The 18,835-nt window shown below is 38.3% G+C and overlaps 1 protein-coding gene across 20 annotated transcripts in view; it reads left to right on the forward strand.

Moving 5' to 3' along the window:
- The window catches only part of PHTF2 (putative homeodomain transcription factor 2), a 163,361-nt gene that overhangs the window by 109,987 nt on the left and 34,539 nt on the right, over window positions 1–18,835 (forward strand). For 13 of the 20 annotated variants that reach the window (XR_003795132.1, XR_003795143.1, XR_003795144.1 and 10 more), the window contains 4 exons: window positions 43–2,817; window positions 7,004–7,169; window positions 7,698–7,775; window positions 10,136–10,196. Coding sequence is in view for 5 of the 20 variants with exons in the window: in XM_029233144.1 (XP_029088977.1) it covers window positions 43–63 (21 nt within the window). In the remaining 15 variants the exon portion in view is untranslated. Of the gene's footprint in view, window positions 1–42; window positions 2,818–7,003; window positions 7,170–7,697; window positions 7,776–10,135; window positions 10,197–14,212; window positions 14,554–18,835 lie in introns of those variants that run through there. The other 7 variants (XM_029233144.1, XM_029233148.1, XM_029233147.1 and 4 more) reach the window with 3 other exon arrangements.

Genomic DNA, 18,835 nt, shown 5'->3' on the forward strand with positions numbered 1-18,835 from the left:
AACTGGCTCTAATGGTCACTATTTCTATTATTTTTTCACTAGCTTTGGAAGATTAAATCATGACAATTCAGAGAAAAGAAGATGTAGCCTCTTTTCCAGAATAAGAGTACCAACTAAGCTGCCTGAAAGCAGTCACTGACTCTTTGCTTCAGGAGTCTCAGCTGGGAAATTGAAGTGTTTACATCAGACTGTCCTGTGCAATTCTTATATTTATTTCACTTGTTCACTGTTTTTTACATTTATTTTAGTCTTTATATTTTATTTTTAGCTTTGATGTACTTACTTGTTGAAAGGGTGATAAAACTGATATCCAGATACTTGAGATCCTGGTAATTGCTCATAAATAATGACAAAATAACAAATTGTGAGAAGAGAAGCCATTGCTAAGCACTGTTTCTCTGTCAATGCCGTGACTTGCCTTACTTGAGGAAAACTTCTTTAACTTTATAACCTAGCATTGGACTCAGCTAAACACATAAAGCATTTTCTTCAGTAAATCAAGATCCAGTCAGGGTTTCTTTTGAATTCTTTCGGAACAATGCCAGGATCTAAATTGATTAAGCTGCAGTTTAAGCACCCTTCAGTATTAATATATATGGTATTACACAACAGGTCAACAAGTGCTCTTTGATGATAAAACTCTTAATAGAGCAATAATTGTAAATGGTTACCATACTGTAAGATATTTTGATAAAAATTAACTAGTAATAATTGTATTTATTTGAAACACTGGGCTGTTTGCACAGCTCCAACTGTGCATGCTCAAAATGTGCACTTTTTAAAATTGTTACTTTTAATGTGTATCTTTATATGGGATATGTTATAGTGTACTGGGGCATGATATGGTATCCTTTTGAGTGAGGTATATGCTCATCTCACAAGTGAAGTGCCTATTGATATTACTAAAGTACATTATGTTTACTCAAGTAAAATAATTTTCTCCCTATGGTACACTATAGTGTATACTATTCATACCACACTCAAATGAACAACTTAAGAATAAGGTTAAGAACCAGTTAAATATTCTTCTGATTGTTAGTTGTAAAACTGTATCTGAATTTTCAGGAAAAATAGCTATAGCTTGCAAATTCTACCTTCTAAACTTAGTCTGGTACATCTACCCCCTCAACCCCCAATTATATAAGGGCTATTTTAGATGCTTTTAACCTAGAAAGTTAACCCCCTCCCCCCTAAATAATTTGCCAAGTTTCCAAATGAGAACTTATCCTGTTGGCATGTTAGGTAAATAGGGCGAATATGATGGTATCTTACATTGGGCCTTGATTTTAAGTTGTTATGTTTGTACAATCAAGAAATTTTAGGAGTTATGTGAAACATGAAATGTTTTAGCAAACTTTTTTTTTAAAACTGGGTATCTAGTTTCTAAAACAAAGAATTTATTTGAGACAGTCTAGAATTTTCTTGGTGCAAGGTGTATCATGTTGAATATCCTCACATTTTTTACCATGTTTTTGGGAATTTAAAATAATTAATTGTAAATTATTTATTTGATTGGTGCAGTTCTAATCCCCAAATCATCTTAAGATCAGGAATGTGTAGAGAACAGAGCCATATCGTAATATCACTTTGCTCTCACCGTTCCTTTTGATCAGCCTCAATTCAGCCATATTTTCTTTCTGTAGAAAACAACAAAAGTATTTTATTTTATTTGCCTGTGTTCTAATATGTTTAATAATGACCAAAGTGCATTCTGAGTTTTTTCAAGGAATGTATTACTGGAGCTTTAAGAACATACTTATTTTCTCCTGTGAAAAATTAGGCTTTTTCTGATATGTTTCTTCTTCCTCTATTGTCTAATGTTGAGGTTATTTCTAGGAATTATATTTTATAAACTTTTTCAAAATAAGGTACATACCTATACAGAACTTAACATTTTGCACAGAATATATCGAATATATTTTGAAAAAAAAAAGTACAGCATGAGTTCTGTTAGGAATAAAAATGAAACTATTGTATCTCACAGAAAAACTTATTTCAGAATGGAAATATTTTTGAGAAAAGTAGCTGAGTAAACTGATTTAGGAAGATGCTTGTTTTTGATTGAAGTTCATTTTAACTTAGAGTTGGGAGTTGATTTATTGAGTACAGTGTACCTCTCAACAATGTATTAATATGTTGAATTATGTCACTAATGTGGGCAGCAGTAGAATACTGAAAGGAAAAAGTTGTCATTTTAAGTAATTTCAGAACATTAATGGAACTGTTTTCAAAGCAGAAAAATTGACATTGCTGCCTTTAAGAATACAATGAATGTAAGAAATTGAAAGAAATTGTAACATATCACATAATATAGAAGAGGCAGTTCGAAGATAGAATTGTGGCAGATGTTGTGTGTTAACTGTTTTTTCTTTGCCACACATGTCGTATTTGAAAGTTTGAACAGCAAGTTTAAAATAAAACATTCTATGACTGAGAGTATTAAACTAGAAGTGTTTTCTTTTTTTTCTAATTTTCAAGTCATGCACATTTCTATGGCAATTTTATATTTACTGTAGCATAAACTTTAGGTATAACTGTTAGATTTGAGAGGAGTGGGAATACAGTTTTAAAACCTTTCCAACATTTCAGTTTTTGTTGATTCTCAGAACATGAAAGAAGAATATGTGAGCAGGCTTTTCATCAACAAAATGCTATGACATCATTAATGTGTGTTTGCTTGTTTGTTTGTATTTAGAAACAGAAAACTGGCTGTAGCCTGGGATATTAAAATTAATTGCCAGAAGGATAGTGGTGTTTTTAATCAAGTGATTTTGCACGTGAATTCAGCGCGAGAGATTATGGCCAATAATAACATGGGTAAGCATTCTAATATTTCTGTTATGTGATTGGTACAAGTGTTCATAGGACTTAAATTAATCAGGGACTATTAATTCAAGTGCACTTTCCAGCTTACTCTAAGCTTAGAATTGGCTCTCTTAGTGAGTCTCCCTTACAAATAGAGCAATATGACTTGCATCTCTTTAATTTGCTGTATCACTTAGAACACTAATTCTCAACCTTTTTTCTACCAAGCCTTTAAGAAAGATACCACAAATGCTTATCAATAGCACTGGCTCCCCATGGTGCTTACTTTGTGGGGAGTAGGCTGTGAATCTAGGATGTGGTATAGGTATACTTTCAAAAAAGTATTCCCTAAGTGACTTTGAAAATTTGTTCCACCTATGATTCCTCACCACCTTGAGAATTACTGTCTTAAGATCAGGAATTTTAGAGAGTGTAAATTCCATGAGAATGTAACTACATTCACCAGTGTTTTCCCAGCACATAAAATAGTGCCTAATCTCAGTCTGTTTACTGAATGAATGAAAGAATGAATGACGACCTGAGTCAAATACAACCCAGACACCACCTAGTCCAAAGTCCTCATTTTACTAGGTAAAAAAACTGAGGCAGGGCTTCCCTGGTGGCGCAGTGATTGAGAGTCCGCCTGCCGATGCAGGGGACGCGGGTTCGTGCCCCGGTCTGGGAGGATCCCACATGCTGCGGAGCGGCTAGGCCCGTGAGCCATGGCCGCTGAGCCTGCACATCCGGAGCCTGTGCACCGCAGTGGGAGAGGCCACAACAGTGAGAGGCCTGCATACCGCAAAAAAAAAAAAAAACAAAAAAAAACTGAGGCCACAAAAGAGGTTAAAAAGCTTGCCTAAGGTTCCACAACTAAAACCCACACTCCTTTATTCCCTTCAAAGGTGTGTTCTGTAATAGCACCTCTGTACCTCTTGACGGATCAAAATAATTAAACGTAGAAAAATATTCTGGAGAGAACAAAGATATTTATAAATCAGTCCATATTTGTAGTAAGGTCATATAAAAACTACTAAGCTTTTGGCAATAGGAGAAAGTCAGAATTCATTTGACAGCTCCCTATTCAGCTCTCTGCAGTGTAACCTCTTGGAAAGAACACATGCTTAGGAGTCAGACTTGTTTTACATTTTTGGGCAAATTACTTAACCTCTGTGAACTTTGGTTTTCTCAGCTGTAACTTACTCACAGTTATACCTATTTTACAGGATTATTAGGAAGATTAATAAGATAACATATGTAAAGCACCTAGCACTGGAACTGACATGTATTGGGTGTGAAGAAAGATTGGTTCTCTTCCCCTTCCAAATAAGTAATGGCCTAGGACAATTAACAAAAATTTGCAAGCTAAAGCATTCATATATTACATAAGATATCACAAGCATCCCTGCCAAATATGAGGTATAACTAAGAATCATGCTTCATATAAATTATCATACATGAAGAATTCTTTTACAAGGAGTTGACGTTTAATTTCTTTTCTTCATAAGCAGGCATGCTAAAATGTGGAAGGGAAGTGTTCTCATTCCTTTGTTTGCCTACATATTATATCCAATTATGAATGACTTTGCTAAATTATCAGGTGCATGTTCCATTCATATCTTTTCATTATTAGATCGCTGTCTCATTTATATGGTAGATTCCCTCACTGGTAACATCCTAGAGACTTTTTGTCTTTTACGTGGTCTCAACCCTTAACCTTAAGATGTCTGCTCAACTTTGAGTTGCTGGAGAACATCTGACTTGACTTTCTGCAAATAGTGCTTATCAAGATATTACTGGAACTTCTGAGTCCTATATTTGGCAATGTTTTTTCTTTAATCAATATTTTGTCCACTTGTATGTTCCCTACAGTGGTTCTTCCAAAGCTCCTTTATTATCCTCAAGCTCCTAATCCCTCTCATCCTTTAACTATCGGCATTTTATTCCTCTAACTTTACCAAAGAGATGAAAACCAACACGCATGAATTCTTTTTCTCCCGTCTTCAGTTCTGTGAAAGAGATGTTGCCCTCTGAGGCCAGCTCTCCATCAGTGCTCAGGATTCTGTCCTTGCCCTCCTATAGAGTATTTCCTCAGTTTTCCCCTGTCATCATCTTCAGTCTTTCCTTTTCCAATTTTATGTTATAAACCATTTATATTTCAATGAGAGGTGCTTGAATCTAGAGTATGAAATTTAATGGTTGTAGATTGGATGGGACCACTGTATACTAGATGGCTCTGTGAGGGCTTGCTACACCCTCAGCCCTCGTCTGAACAAAGCAGGAAGTTGGTCAAGTTTGGTTGGATTATTTCACTTTTCTTTCTCAGCCACAGCTGAATGGGTCAGTAATTGGTGCCTGGCCCTCAAGCAGCTAGCCATTTTATAGGCCTTGAGGAATTCATGAAACCAGCTGGCACAAGAGCTTTGCCCCATAGAGGCTTTGCATCCTTGACAGTGAGTTGCTGACCCAGTCAGAATCTCTGTTACTGCAAGTTTGAGTCAGGACAGAGTGTAAGCAGGAAGAGTTGCTAGAAAAGCAGAGGCCCAAAAGAAACCATGAATTAACAAAGCCCTAAAGCAGAGAGAAAGTAGTCATAGTGGAGAAGGGAGAAGAAACAAGCAGAAACTGCCCCAAACTGCCAAGAGGCAGAGAGACTGAATGATAGCTTGGCCAGCTGTGCTGTTGGATCATTAGAGCTGGTCTCAGACTGTGGTAGCTTCATCTTGTGTCCTGAATTGTGAGTTCAGATGTCCCCATTTATCCCTATGATAAACTCATCACCTGCAGCAACCAAAGGATGACTTTCAGCCTGGACAAGCCTCATACATTTGGCTGGCTGTTTAATCTTAAGCCATTTTTCTTCCCTAATTGGCTCTCTCCCTGTATCTTTCTACTCCTGTCTAAGTATAGTCCTTGGCTATCTATGCTATCTACCTTTCCAATATATTTATGCCTCCTGTGTCTACAAAATAGTTAACAATATCAGGACTAAAAGTTTTGCTTGTTCCCTCCTTTTTATAATATTCAATTGTGTTTTCAACAATGATCTGATATTAAAATTAGTGGCTTGCTTTTCTTTTTTGTTTTTTAAAGTTAAATCTGACTCTTGTGCTAAATGTAATCATTTACTTTCTGTAGTTATTTAATAGTCTACTTAACTGGTTTCTAAGAGTTTGGGGTGGTTTTTGTCAAATTCTCTTACAAGTTTTGATCAGTTATTTATATATGGGAATTTCTGGTTTTCCTAACCTTGTACTAAGAGGTGTGCTTTAAAGCAAAATAGGCTTGTTGCCAAAGCCTATGACCAATTTGCATCCCTTGGGATATACACCCAGTTTTGCAAATACATTTACTTGTTTTTGCCTGGAAATGCAGACTTTGAGCTGGCAGCTTTCCTGCCTTCTATTTATCCCCTTTCTCTTGCTCTCAGCCAGAATTTACTGGGTCTGATTAGTGGTGCTGAAAGATTCTCATAATATGAATCTACCGTTTGGGGAAAGACATTAGGGTCAGAGGTTAGTCTTGCAAATATGGGAAACAGACCAAGTACTTTTAAAATTGCAATTTTATTCAGTTTTTCTTTCATCCATTCTATGAATAGTATTTGAATATTACGTGCTAGGCACCGAGCTGGGTACTAGGGATATAGAAATTAAAATATAGTCCCTCTTTTCATTAAACCTAGAGGCTAGGAGGCGATAGTCATGCAAAAAACTTTTAGCTTCTGGAGGGTATGTGCTGTAATGGAGTTGCCAGTGTTACGTGTCACATGCAAGCAGTTTAGTATAGCTGGAGAAGATGATGTTTTTAGGCGAGGGATGAAGATGATGCTAGCAGGTGTCTTTGTGAAGCCAAGGAATTTGAATTTTATCCTCAGAGATTAGGACTGCCCAGTACAGGTCTGGCATGTCATAGTTGCTTGGTGAATACTAAACTAAGGTACCACATTCTTCACTTGGATACTTAGTGAACAGCTCCAGGCTGAGAATTAAGTTTTTTAACTTAAAATTTTAGTCCCTGTTAAATCTATGCTAGAATTTTTATGTCATTAAAAAAAACTGACACAGCACAAATTTATATCTAAGAATATATAAAATTAAGTTGACTTTGGTTTCTTTCTCCATGTTTGGATGATGTAGTTAATTTATAATTATTTGCAAAGTTAAATCTGTCTGTCTTTTTTTTTTTTTTTTAATTACAGAGTAGCCCAAATCATCTGCAGTATGATAAGGATCATGGGTTCTGGAATCAGGCAGAGCTGGGATTCTTTGCAGCATGTGTATGGCCTTGGGCAAGTTACTTAACCTCCCTAAGCCTCATCTGTAAAATGAGGTGGAGAGCTGCTGCTGGAGCCGAAAATGGTTCCTGTGAGTATAAAATTAGAGAACGTCTGTGTGATGGGCAGGGACCTGGTCCACCACCCTCCTATGCAGCAAAACATCAATTTATTTTTCCTCAATCAAACTAAATCTGGCATTGAGCACCTACTCAGAAGACTATCAAGAATTCAATATGTTATATTTGGAGGAGCCTCGCCTCCCTAGATTGACACAAAATCCAGGGGATTCAGCTACTACCTGGAAAAGATGGAAGCGGCCTGGTCCTTATTCTCTGGTGGTAGCTATCCCTCTATCCTGATTCTTCTCCCTGGCCAACGCTTCCTATGTCTGTTGGGCAGGGATGCTCTAGCCAGCTCAGAGATGCTCCCCACAGAGGTCCTCCCCCCGCTGACCCCAGGCTCAGCTTCAAGATCCTCACCTCTGCTTCAAGGCCTCGGATATTAGTGCCCATCTCCTGCCACAGATGCCTCACAGGTGTGGTCCATTGCACATCTGCAGCCTGTCTGGGGGATGTGCCCCTCTCCCAGCAACCCTCACCCTCTCATTTTCCACCAGATTTCCAAGCCAAAGCCTGGCTGAGGAGTTGCCTTGTGGACCTTGAGAACTTCTGTTTTCAGCCCAGAGGCTCCAAAGGTAATGATACCCATGGAGGGGAGGAACTCAAGCTCAAAATAGAATTGTGTGGCTGTCTTCTTGGAATAGGGGAGGGAAAGACATCACTCTTTCTTCTGAGTCTCTTCCAGCAGCAAACATCCCAAATAATCCTGCCACTTAGGGAAAGTGCTTAGTTTGGTACATGGTATGTAGTCATCTCACAACTGTTAAATATTAGCATTATTATTTTTATTAGCATCCCTCTTGGATAATAGGCAAGGATTCAGAGTGATCTCAGTAAATTAAAGAAATTATCCAACTGGAAAATGAACCAGAGAAACTGAAGCTGTCTAAAGGAAGAAATCTAATTGTTAAAGGGATGAAAAATCAGGCTTTGGGAGAAAGCATTTGGATTACTCAATATGGAAATGAAGAAAATGGAAGGCTCACCTTTGTCTTTGAGCATGTGACAGCCTACGGTGAAGGCCCTAATCAGCTGTTCTTCATCAACACCAGAATTTAAAGCAGCAGATAGTAACTTGAATTGTATTGTGAGATTTTGGCTAGTCACACACACAAAAAGTATGAAACAAAAAGCATCAAGCATCTTATTCAACACAGAATGTTAGTAGAAACTGTGGCTACCCTAACTCTAGAGACGCTTCAGGCAGCTGGGGTTCACCTGCTTGGAAACAGGGACTGGTTTAGTTGGTGCATTGGGTCCTCCTTATATCCGTGTAGAATGGTACTGTGTAGAGTACATTGTCATTTAGTGGGTGATCCTGGAAATCATATTTTCTCATCTCCAATGGAATATTTTTCATCTCAGTTGAATATGCAGGAGATGTGGCATAGAAGGAAGGCCCTGCTCTGAGTATCAGGAACCTACGTTTGTTTCTTTGCTTTTAGGCTGATTTCCTAGGTGACCTGTAGTAGCCATTTACTCTCTATCTGAATAAAAATGGGACAATTAAAATAACTTGATTTGTTCCCATTGAACTTTACCATTCTGAGACATTTTTTTCTTTACATTTTCTTTCTTTACTGCTAATGAGCAGTAGAATTAAGACTCCTTTTATTCTCAGAGAGTAGACTGTGGTTGTAATTTCCTAATATAAATACTTAATTTACATGCATCTAGTTTCTAAAAGGAAATTAAAAAGGTTTTCTTATGGAGAAATTTAGCTGTTCCACTATTCTAACAGAAGTCTGTTTTCATCTGTTGTTCTAATTTAAGGGAGGGAACCTGTTTTTCATGGGGCAGGTAATTTGGAACCCTTTTGTTTCTTACTGTGGCCCTTCTGTTTAGCAAGTTAGTCTTTTCACTGCTCCCAAGTGACCTTTCGTTTGTTTTGGTGTTGTGGGATTAAGCAGTCACACTTTTCAACAGAGCCTTGGTATTAAGACAAGACCCTCTTCAGTTTTAGGTTTTACTAATTTTTTGAAATCAGTTTATCTTGATTTAGCCATTTTACTATCTGCCCAAGGAGTTAATCAGATCACATCTCATTAGTAGGCCCTTATTTTAAAACTCTGGGAACAGAAATTTCTTCTTCCAGTGATCTTCCACCATACCTAAAATGTAACTCATGGTGGCAACTCCTTTCTTATTTTCTATGGGCTTGTCTCATTCTAAATAGGTGAATCCCAGGATTGTGAGATGGGATCCTTGATTGATTTCCATTTCCTTTTTCCCTCCATGCTCCAGTCCCTACATGGCACTGAACCCTGAATGCCATGTTGCCAGAGAGCGACAGAACCTCTGTACTTGACTCTTTGTGCATTATTTGGTTTGACCTTCTGTTTGTAACTTACTTTTTCTATCCTCTTTAAGCATCTTATTAAAAGGTTAGGTAGGCACATAATGTAAACCAGCTTAATTCTGCCGCCATAATAGAACGTTACATCTTTGTGTTTATTATAAGATTATAAGAGCTCTTCGAAACAAAGTCTGTCTTAGAATTTTTATATGTTCCCAAACATGTAATATAGGTCTTTGAACATACATTCTCCCTGAGGGGTGAATAAAGAGGGAGCAGCAGAGGAAGACCGTAAGGTTTACTAGGAGTGTGATATCTTCATGATGGGCTCAACCCTGGCTGCCTGTTAGAGTGACCTGGACACTTTTTAAAAAACTGACATATTTGTCCCACACCCAGAGATTCTGAGGAGAAGAGGATTTTTTAGCTCTGCCCCCTGTCACCAGTTACTCTTAGGGAGCCAGTATTGTCATTATTAAAACATTGGTCTACATTATCAAAAACATTTAGACAGTGATGAAGACATTGTTAGTGGGTACATGATTGCAGAGGCTAGAACAAATGCGTCTGCTATGTTGACAACTTAAGGTTTTGTGCCCTAAATAACGTACCAATGTCTTCTCTTTTTTAATTTATTAGTTTCTTGGCGCTTCTCGTACGTGGAGAGCCTGTTGATCCTTGTTACATGCTGACAGCACGTGTAAGTAATACTGTTCCTGCCTCAAGGACTTAAAGATTGACAATATGTTCAGACAGAATATGTCAGCTGAGTGGTGTCAGTGACGTTTAGCACCTCTCTGCTCCCCTGAGTGCTCATCTGTGGTGCACAGATACAGCAAGTCTTTTAGGTACTTCATTTCAAGAGGATATTTAAAGAGGAAAGCATAGCAATTTGTTGCAGAAGTTGAACTAATCCAAACTACCCACCAAATCTAGCCTTTAAATCAGCATGAGGATTGCCTTCCTCACTTTGTAACAGATTCTTTATGGTCACCTAGGCCACAAGAGTTGCCTACAGCTCAGTTGATAATTTAACCCTTTTAAAAAATTGAATAATCTAAATCTGTAGTTGTCAAAGTGTGCTTCAGGGCATTCTGGGGATTGCCAAGACTCTTTCAGGGGTGTGCAAGGTGATGGATCTTTCATGTATGGGTAAGAGATCCATCAAAGCATAATATGGACCAATGTATTTTAATGTGACAGTTTAAAATATATAAGGTATGGTTTCAGATTCCACCCAGTGATGTCACCTTTAAATAATCCATGTACACTTGAAAAGAATGTGTATTCTGCTATTATTTGGTGGAGCGTATGATAAATATCAATCAGGTCAAATTAGTTGATAGCGTTGTTCAAGTTTTCTGTGTACTTAAGAATTCTCTTTCTACTTTTTCTATCAGTTATTGAGGAAGGGGTATTGAAATCTCCAAATATAATTGTTATTTAGCTGTTTCTCTTTAGTATCAGTTTTTGCTTCATTTATTTTGAAGTCCTCTTATTAGGTACATACATGTTTATGCATGTTTTGTTATGAACTTTTGATAAATTGATTCCTTTATATTATGAAATGACCCTCTTTATCCCTGTTAAGATTCTCTGCTCTGAAATCTATTTGTCTAACATCAGTGTAGCCACTTTAGCTTGCTTTTGGTTAGTATTAGCATGGCATATATTTTCCCATCCTTTTACTTTCAGCCAATTTGTGTCTTCATTTTTTTTTTTTTTTTTTTTTTGCGGTACACGGACCTCTCACTGTTGTGGCCTCTCCCTTTGCGGAGCACAGGCTCCGGACGCACAGGCTCAGTGGCTATGGCTCACGGGCCTAGCCACTCCGCGGCATGTGGGATCTTCCCGGACCGGGGCACGAACACTTGTCCCTTGCATCAGCAGGCGGACTCTCAACCACTGCGCCACCAGGGAAGCCCTGTGTCTTCATTTTTAAAGTGAGTTTTTTTTGTAGCCAGGGTATAGTTAGGTCTTGCTTTGTTATCCAGTCTCCGAATCTCTTGTCTTTTCATTAGGATGTTTAGGCCATTTACATAAAATGTGATTATTGATATGGCTGGATTTAAGCCTACCACGTTGACGTTTGTTTTCCATTTGTCCCAACAGTTCCTTGTTCCCTTTTATCTTTTTTCCGCCTGCTTTTGGGTTGAGCATTTTTCATGATCCTTTTTATCATTTTTGTTGGTTTATAACTGTTTGTTTTGTTTCATTGGTTGCTTTAGGGTTTGTAATATACATCTTAAACTTACCACATTCTACTCTCAATTGATGTTATATCACTTCACATACAGTAGAAGAACTCTGTAATAATATACTTCCATTTCTTCCCTCTGAGAATTTGTGCTGTTGTGTCGTACATTTTGTTTCCCATGTTATAAATTCCACACTGCATTGCAGTTGTTTTTACTATGAATAATTGGTTGTCTTTTCAAGGTGTTTAAACAATAAAAAGAAACCTTTATATTTATTGACATAATTACCAGTTCTGGTCTGCTTTATCCATTTGTTTAGATCTAGATTTCCTTTTGCTTGAAGGACTTCCTTTAATATGTATTTTAATGTAGATCTGCTAGTGATAAATTCTTTCAGCTTTTGTATGTCTGAAAAAGTCTTTATTTTGCCTTTGTTTTTGGACACCTGGTTTTAAGCAATTTGATTATGAAGTGACTTGGTGTGGCTTTGTTTGTGTTTCCTGTGCTTGGAACTCATTAAGACTCTTGTTTCTATGGGTTTATTTATTTCATCAAATTTGGATTTGTTAAAATCTTGGCCATTATTTCTTAAAAAATTATTTTCTCTCCCTCATCTGCTTTAGGGACTCCAAATACATGTATATTAGTCTTCTCAAAGCTTTCCCAAGTATCAGTGATATTCTGTTCACTTTTTTTTCAGCTTTTTGTCTCTCTGTGTTTCATTTTGTGTGGTTTTAATTGTGATATCTTCAAGTTTACTAATCTTTTCTTTTCCCATGTCTAATCTACCATTATATATTTTATCTAGTTTCTTAGATGTTTCAAGCAGGATGGTAAATCTGATTCCTGTTATTCCCATCTCATTTGGAAGCAGAAATCTCATCCATTTTCCAGAAGCCAGAAATTAAAGAGACTTGCAGAAATTTAAAACAATTCTACGCCTTTTCCTATGGAAAATATGATTTTAATAAAAATTTTTAGGTTAACATTTATTATCATTATCTTTAAGTGAATTAAATAAGTGTTTAAAATTTTTCTGTTTTAATTTTGAACATGGTAAATATTGATAGATATAACCCATGCAAACAAAAGGTCTTTGGGTTCCTCAGTAATTTTTAAGAGTGTAAAGTGATTCTGAGACCAAAAAATCTGAGAACAATTGATCTAAATGTACTGAAGCGTTTACTGTGGGTTGCTTGAACTTAGAAGTTGGGTAACCCTGGTGCTGGGGAGGGCACGGTTACAAGGATGAGAAGACCCATAAGCAGATAGAAGAAGGAAGGAGAAGAACAATCAAGCAAAAGTTAAGCCACATGGCTCCCAAGAGACACAGAGTAATGTAGAGTCCTCATTTTCAGCTTCTGTCTTGATATTTGTAAGGCCCAGTTATCCCTCCTGGACTTAGGATTTTTGAGATAGTACTAAAAATAAATTCCATCTTTTTTTTTTCCTTAAGGAGGAAAAAGAAACTAGAGGGGAAAATTAAAACACTATGGTAGACTTAAAAGGAAGCCATTTTCGGAGTCCAGGGTTCTTTTAGAGTCCAGAAATTACAGTGCTATGACAAAGGCTAATACTGTTCACGATGCTCCATGTGGAGGCCAGCAGATTGCATGTCTGGCGTGTAGAAAAGGAATCTATAGTTTTGTGATTCTGTGGTTATTTTCAGTATGCTGGTTAGTTCATTGGCACACACTAGAGAACCAGGACCTTCCCTCACCTTACTGTCTAATCTTGGCAACACCTCTCTGGGACTTTGTTTCTCCACAATTACAAAGTGGGAGTCAGAAGCGTTTCTAGGTCTTTCTTTGTCTGCAAGTAACAGAAACCTACATCAAACTGGCTTAAGCTCAAAGGAGCATTTATTGACGCATATAATTGGGAAGCCAAGATGGCTGTGACACAGTTGGATCCAAGTGTTCAAACTGCCATTGTGGCTTCACTCTAAGTTCTCTTCCCTCTTCCTATTCCTTCCCATTTTCTGCCCATTCCCTTCTGCTTACCTCTGTTTGCTTTGTTCTCCATTCAACCACACAGTTGCCACCAGAAGCTCTAAGCTCATGTGGACCTTTGAGCTCATGAGCCCAGAGATAGAAACAAAGATGCACTCTCTCCCAGCATCCACAGACCAATCCTTTGGAGACTCTTTCATTGACTTGACTTGGGCCATATGCCCATCCTTTGAACCAATGACCTTAGGGCTATGAAGAACCTCGGTTAGCCAGACTGGTTATGTGCCCACTCCTTTGGCAGGGAGTGGAGGATAAATTGGTATTGGCAGTCCCATCAGAACCACATGGAATGAGACGGAGGCAGCTTGGTGACTGGAAGGGTGCTGGGCAGACTGCAGCCTGCACCCTTAAAGTGTCATGAAGTGAAGCAAACTATGCCTATTATGTGTTTATGACTTAAAAAGAAATACAATCATGTGGCTATTACAGCATTGTTGGGAATTTGACATTTTCTTCTGAGTCCCCCAATTCTCTTAGCAACAGTTTCTTTTCCTATTGCTTTTCAGGTATTTCATCTGCATGGTTTAGATTTCATCTTTGCTCTGAGGCCTTTTACCAACTTTTGTTATGTCAAGAATAGAGTCAGCTGCACCCAGAGCACTCCCACTCAGTGATTTTCATTCCTGCCAACACATTCATGCTTCCTTTAAATTGTAAACCTTTTCTACCTGAATCTTTTCTTTAACTCTGATGTGTAACAGACGTGTAGAATCAGAATTGGTATTAAAAGTCTACAAATCGATAAAAAATCAAAGAGGATGATCTCTTAATACAGAGTCCTCATCAAATTTAATGTTTAGTTGAGTAATCACCTCCAGGCTCTTTGGGAGTATGAAGTAGAGTGAACACATAGGTGAAGGATTTATTCACAGTGCCAGAAATGCTTAGTATGCAAGACATGCTCTGTTTTCTCGGAAGTGGCAGCCTTTAATAACAAGCTCTCTCTACTAATCCACTTCGGAATCTCATTCCTGTGTTTTTCAGCCTAGAAGAACTGAACAAAAATGTAAAGTCTGAATTTGTTTATTCATAAAAATAAGATCTATAGTGTCATTTTAGTCATATTTCAGAATGTAGCTTATCACCTACATGTTGTATCTAGATTGGTACTATCAAAATGAAAAGGCAACATGCCAGGTGGTTATTATATTCTAGAATATTCAAGCAAAGAAATTTGCATTTGGAATTAAATATAAGATCCTTGGTCTTCCATAGATGCAGCTAAGGCTCACAGTTCAGTTAGAGACAAGAATCTGGCATTCACTTGTATGCATTTAAATGGGTGGGTTGCTGGAAAGAAATACTCCAGAAAGCTAGCAGAGGTTGTCTCTGGAGGTGAAAACATGTGATATTAATTTTCTTTTCTCTGCTCTTCTCTGCTGTTCAAGTTTTCTGCAATGAGCACATGCCCCTTTCACAATAAAAATAATTTTTTTTAAGAACAAGCAAAGGCTATTTATTCAGATCTTGATATATCAAGGGGGTCAGCCACTGTCGTTTGCATTTTAGCAGAGACTCAAAGACAAGTAGGAAAGTGGGAAAGCTTATAGTGGAAAAAAGGGAAGGCTTCAGGTATGCACTGATTGGAAGCTGTTTGCATGAGGAAGCCATAGGTGGGCTAACTAGAAGCCTAAAAGCAAGGTATTTTATGGTGTACATATTTGGGTTTCTCTGACTGTTCCTAAATTGGAAGTGGGGATAAAAATTAGAGAAGCTGTCAGTTATTAGTCAAGTCCTTGTCATTTTGAGCCAGTTATCATAGAAGTTACTGTTTGGCTTCTTGGATTATTATTAGAGATAGCAATCCAGTCTCCTGCAAGGCTGACTTATAGCAGGCTGGCTTCATGGGCTGATTATTGTATAATAAGGGGGTTGGTTTCCTGGGCAGGTTGCTGTAAGTTGTGGGTCAGAGTTCTGTTTTTATACACGGTTTGGTAATTGTCTGTTTGTATATTCAGTTTCTCATCCGGTGGCGCTGACTGCCCTTCTCATTGACTGCCTTTTCTCTGTCATGCATTATTATTTCTAAGGACATCTTCACATTGAGTCCATCAATATCAGGTCCTCCAACAGTTAAAAAACATGCCTTTGTAAAACTTATTTTAGGTAGTGTGATGCTGTGATTTATGATAAGAAATGTATGTTTGGTCTTCATCCACTATTCTAGCACAGAGCTCTTAAACCCTTGGAATTTCCTAGGTATTGAGAGCCATAAGAGTGTCTTTTGCTATGTTAATGAGATGACAATTTTTTTACAAAAATAATTTTAAAAAAATTACATCTATGCTGAATTGTGAAAGTTCTTGGAATATACCGAATTATGTTTAAGCAAGATATAGCTACTTAATGAAACTGACTGACACTCAGAAAACTGTGGCTTGAACCCTGATCTGGGCACTCTGATTCTGCCTTGACTCTGCTGGACAGATCCCAGTGTGGTCTGGCATGTGTACCCACCTCAGGATCCTTTGCTGTGCCATTAGGGCTGCAGGAGACCTATCTGCACGAGCCCTGTAAGGCCTCTTAGGACAAACCCAGAGGGGACTCTAGAGCTTAAGTTCAGGTCTCCAGTTCTCAAGGTTTCAGACTGCATCAAAAAGAAGAGAAATTTTCCCCGACTTCTGAGAGTAAGGGCCGGGGTGGGAGAGGGAGCATATCCCTTTAAGTGGGGAGGGAGAGCCATAGGCACACTGCCATGAAAGAAGACCCTTCACTCCCAAGCCCTCTCCTCAAGGATTTACCTAGTCTACGCTCACCGCGTGCCAGCAGGATCACTGGCTCATCTCTTCCAAGTGCCTGTAAGCTCAGGTGTCAGGTTTGGGAAGGGTCTATCCAGCACACAGAGTCCCGTTGATGAAGAGTGCAGTGTAGTAGCACTCAGATCTCAGACCCAATCTGACTCACAGTCCACTTGTTCAAGAACAAAGTCACAATTAGAAGCCTGCAGAGAATCCTGACCATCAACCAGTAGCATAAGGCCCAGGTTAAGATGACTGTGAATGGGTCTTGGAGGTAATAGGCCTGATGTGAGTCCTGGCTCTTACCCAGCAGAGGTGAGGTCTTGGGGCAGAACTTACCCCCTCTGAGACAATTTTCTTATATAGAAGTGTGGGTAGTTTATTAGAAAGGTTACCAGAAATAAGATGGGGGTGAAATGTTGGCAATAGAAATTGCTTAATAAATGACAACTCTCGTTATAATTATATGCTAAATCATGTTCACAAAATAAATTCAGTCCCCTTCCAGCCATTTCTATCAGACTCAAAACCCCATTCTTTAAGTTTCCCATCGAACCTGTTAGTAAAACCAAGAAACATTTGTTGCTCATCTCTGAACCAGCTATAAATTGTCTTTATCATGCTTCAGCTACAACGCACAAGCTGGAAACAGCTTGGCATCCATCTTTTGGATTCCAGGGATGACTTTTATCACCTTGGAAGCCTTAGGCATGTTACTCATAGGAAGTGCTATTAATAGGTCCATAGTGTTCAGAACGTATCAGGTTTTTTTGGTTTCTTTGTTCGTTTGTTTTAATAAGGAGAAAGAAAAGAAAAAGCAACCCTACTGACTCTACTGATCCTGTGATGGAAGTTAGGTCCTCACTTTTTTGTATATTCTTCTGTAACTAGGTTAACTTTGATATTTTACTTTTCTCTGTTAATATGACGATCCTTGACAAAGTCATGGTCACCAAATCAGTGTGTTTCTCTAATAGGGTAAATCATGTTAGAGATAACGGAAGCTTTTGAGCATCTGGTTTTACCAGAAACTAAATGTAACGTGGGCCACAGTGTACTGGAGCAAAGAAAGCGTAACCTTTGCAATTTTCATTACTTCATAGACACTATGCATAATCTTATTTTCCACATGCAGATGTTAGGATAAGGAAATGGCTACATTCTATTTTTTCCCATATCATAAACCAGTAATTTCATCTGAAAAAGTAGCTTGTTCAGTGTTTTATTGAATCTAAGATGCTGTCTATTGTAAAATATATCATTATTCTGTGTAATCACTAAGAAAGAAAAAGCACTGCCATTGATTGAGAGATGTTAAATCTGAAAAAGTGAGTCTTGAAATCAGTCAAAGATAGTATATACTTCTATGTTTGTTGAGTTCTTTTTTACTTCCTTTGTATCTCCTTGCTCCCGTTAATACTTAAAGACATTAGTTGACTAGTTTGAGAGAATTAATCACAATTAAAATAGATGTTCCACGTTATACAACACAGATACAGCCATTCACCGCTGAATGCCCTAATCATAATGGTATTTTAAGCACTAATGAAATGGAGCTAGTTTATATTTCTTGAATTGATTAAATAAGATAAAGTCTCAGTCATCAGGTACATCAAGACAGGCATCACCAGGAGGACTGACTGGATCTTATAGTATTCACAGGATTTGTAAACAGAAATGCCATTTTGTCATTCCTACCATCTTGAGCACTTGTTCCTAACAAATCCTTGAGATAATACCAGATACCCCTGCTCTTTTTCTTTTTTTTTCCTGAACCAGTCACAGAAGAGCTTCAGATTTTGGCTAATATTAATCAGTTGACCCCAGGCAGTTATGACATATTCCTTAGGAGTATAACAGGCAAACAGGCACGGGGAGAGGTAGAGCTTTCTACAGTGGCCTCAGTAGTAGAGGTGAGCCTGGGGAAACACACCGTCTGGCGTTCCATGGCAGTGTTTGGTCAGACGGTTCTGGGACCAGAGTCTGGCTGTGCTCTCACTGTGTAGCCTCCCTTTGTTCCTGCCCATTCTTCGCGCCTGTTTTCCACCTTCCCACAGATTCTCATTAAAGCTCTCCTTGGTCTCCATGACTTCCTGCTGTCTGCCACTAAGAAGTCTGACTCCCTGATCTCTGTCAAGGGCAGGTCTGTACTCAGCTTGGGAATTCCAGAGATAAGGGCCTAGGCATAGTGGTGGCCAGGAGGGTGCTTCTGGGTAAGGCAGCCTGGAAGGACACCCGGAGTGGCTTAGAAAGCTCTTCTCGAGGAGCCATCCTACTGGTAGATAGTAAGTCTGACCATCTGCCTTTTTTCCCTTGTCCCCTCTGTCTGTAAACCCTTCCCAATGCCCCAGGCATGCAATTAGGTACTATTTTTTTTTTTTTTTTTTTTTT

Source organism: Monodon monoceros, unplaced genomic scaffold (genome assembly GCF_005190385.1).
Source record: "Monodon monoceros isolate NGI ecotype Baffin Bay Population unplaced genomic scaffold, NGI_Narwhal_1 Super_Scaffold_2, whole genome shotgun sequence".
In the NCBI taxonomy this organism is placed as follows: Eukaryota; Metazoa; Chordata; class Mammalia; order Artiodactyla; family Monodontidae; genus Monodon; species Monodon monoceros.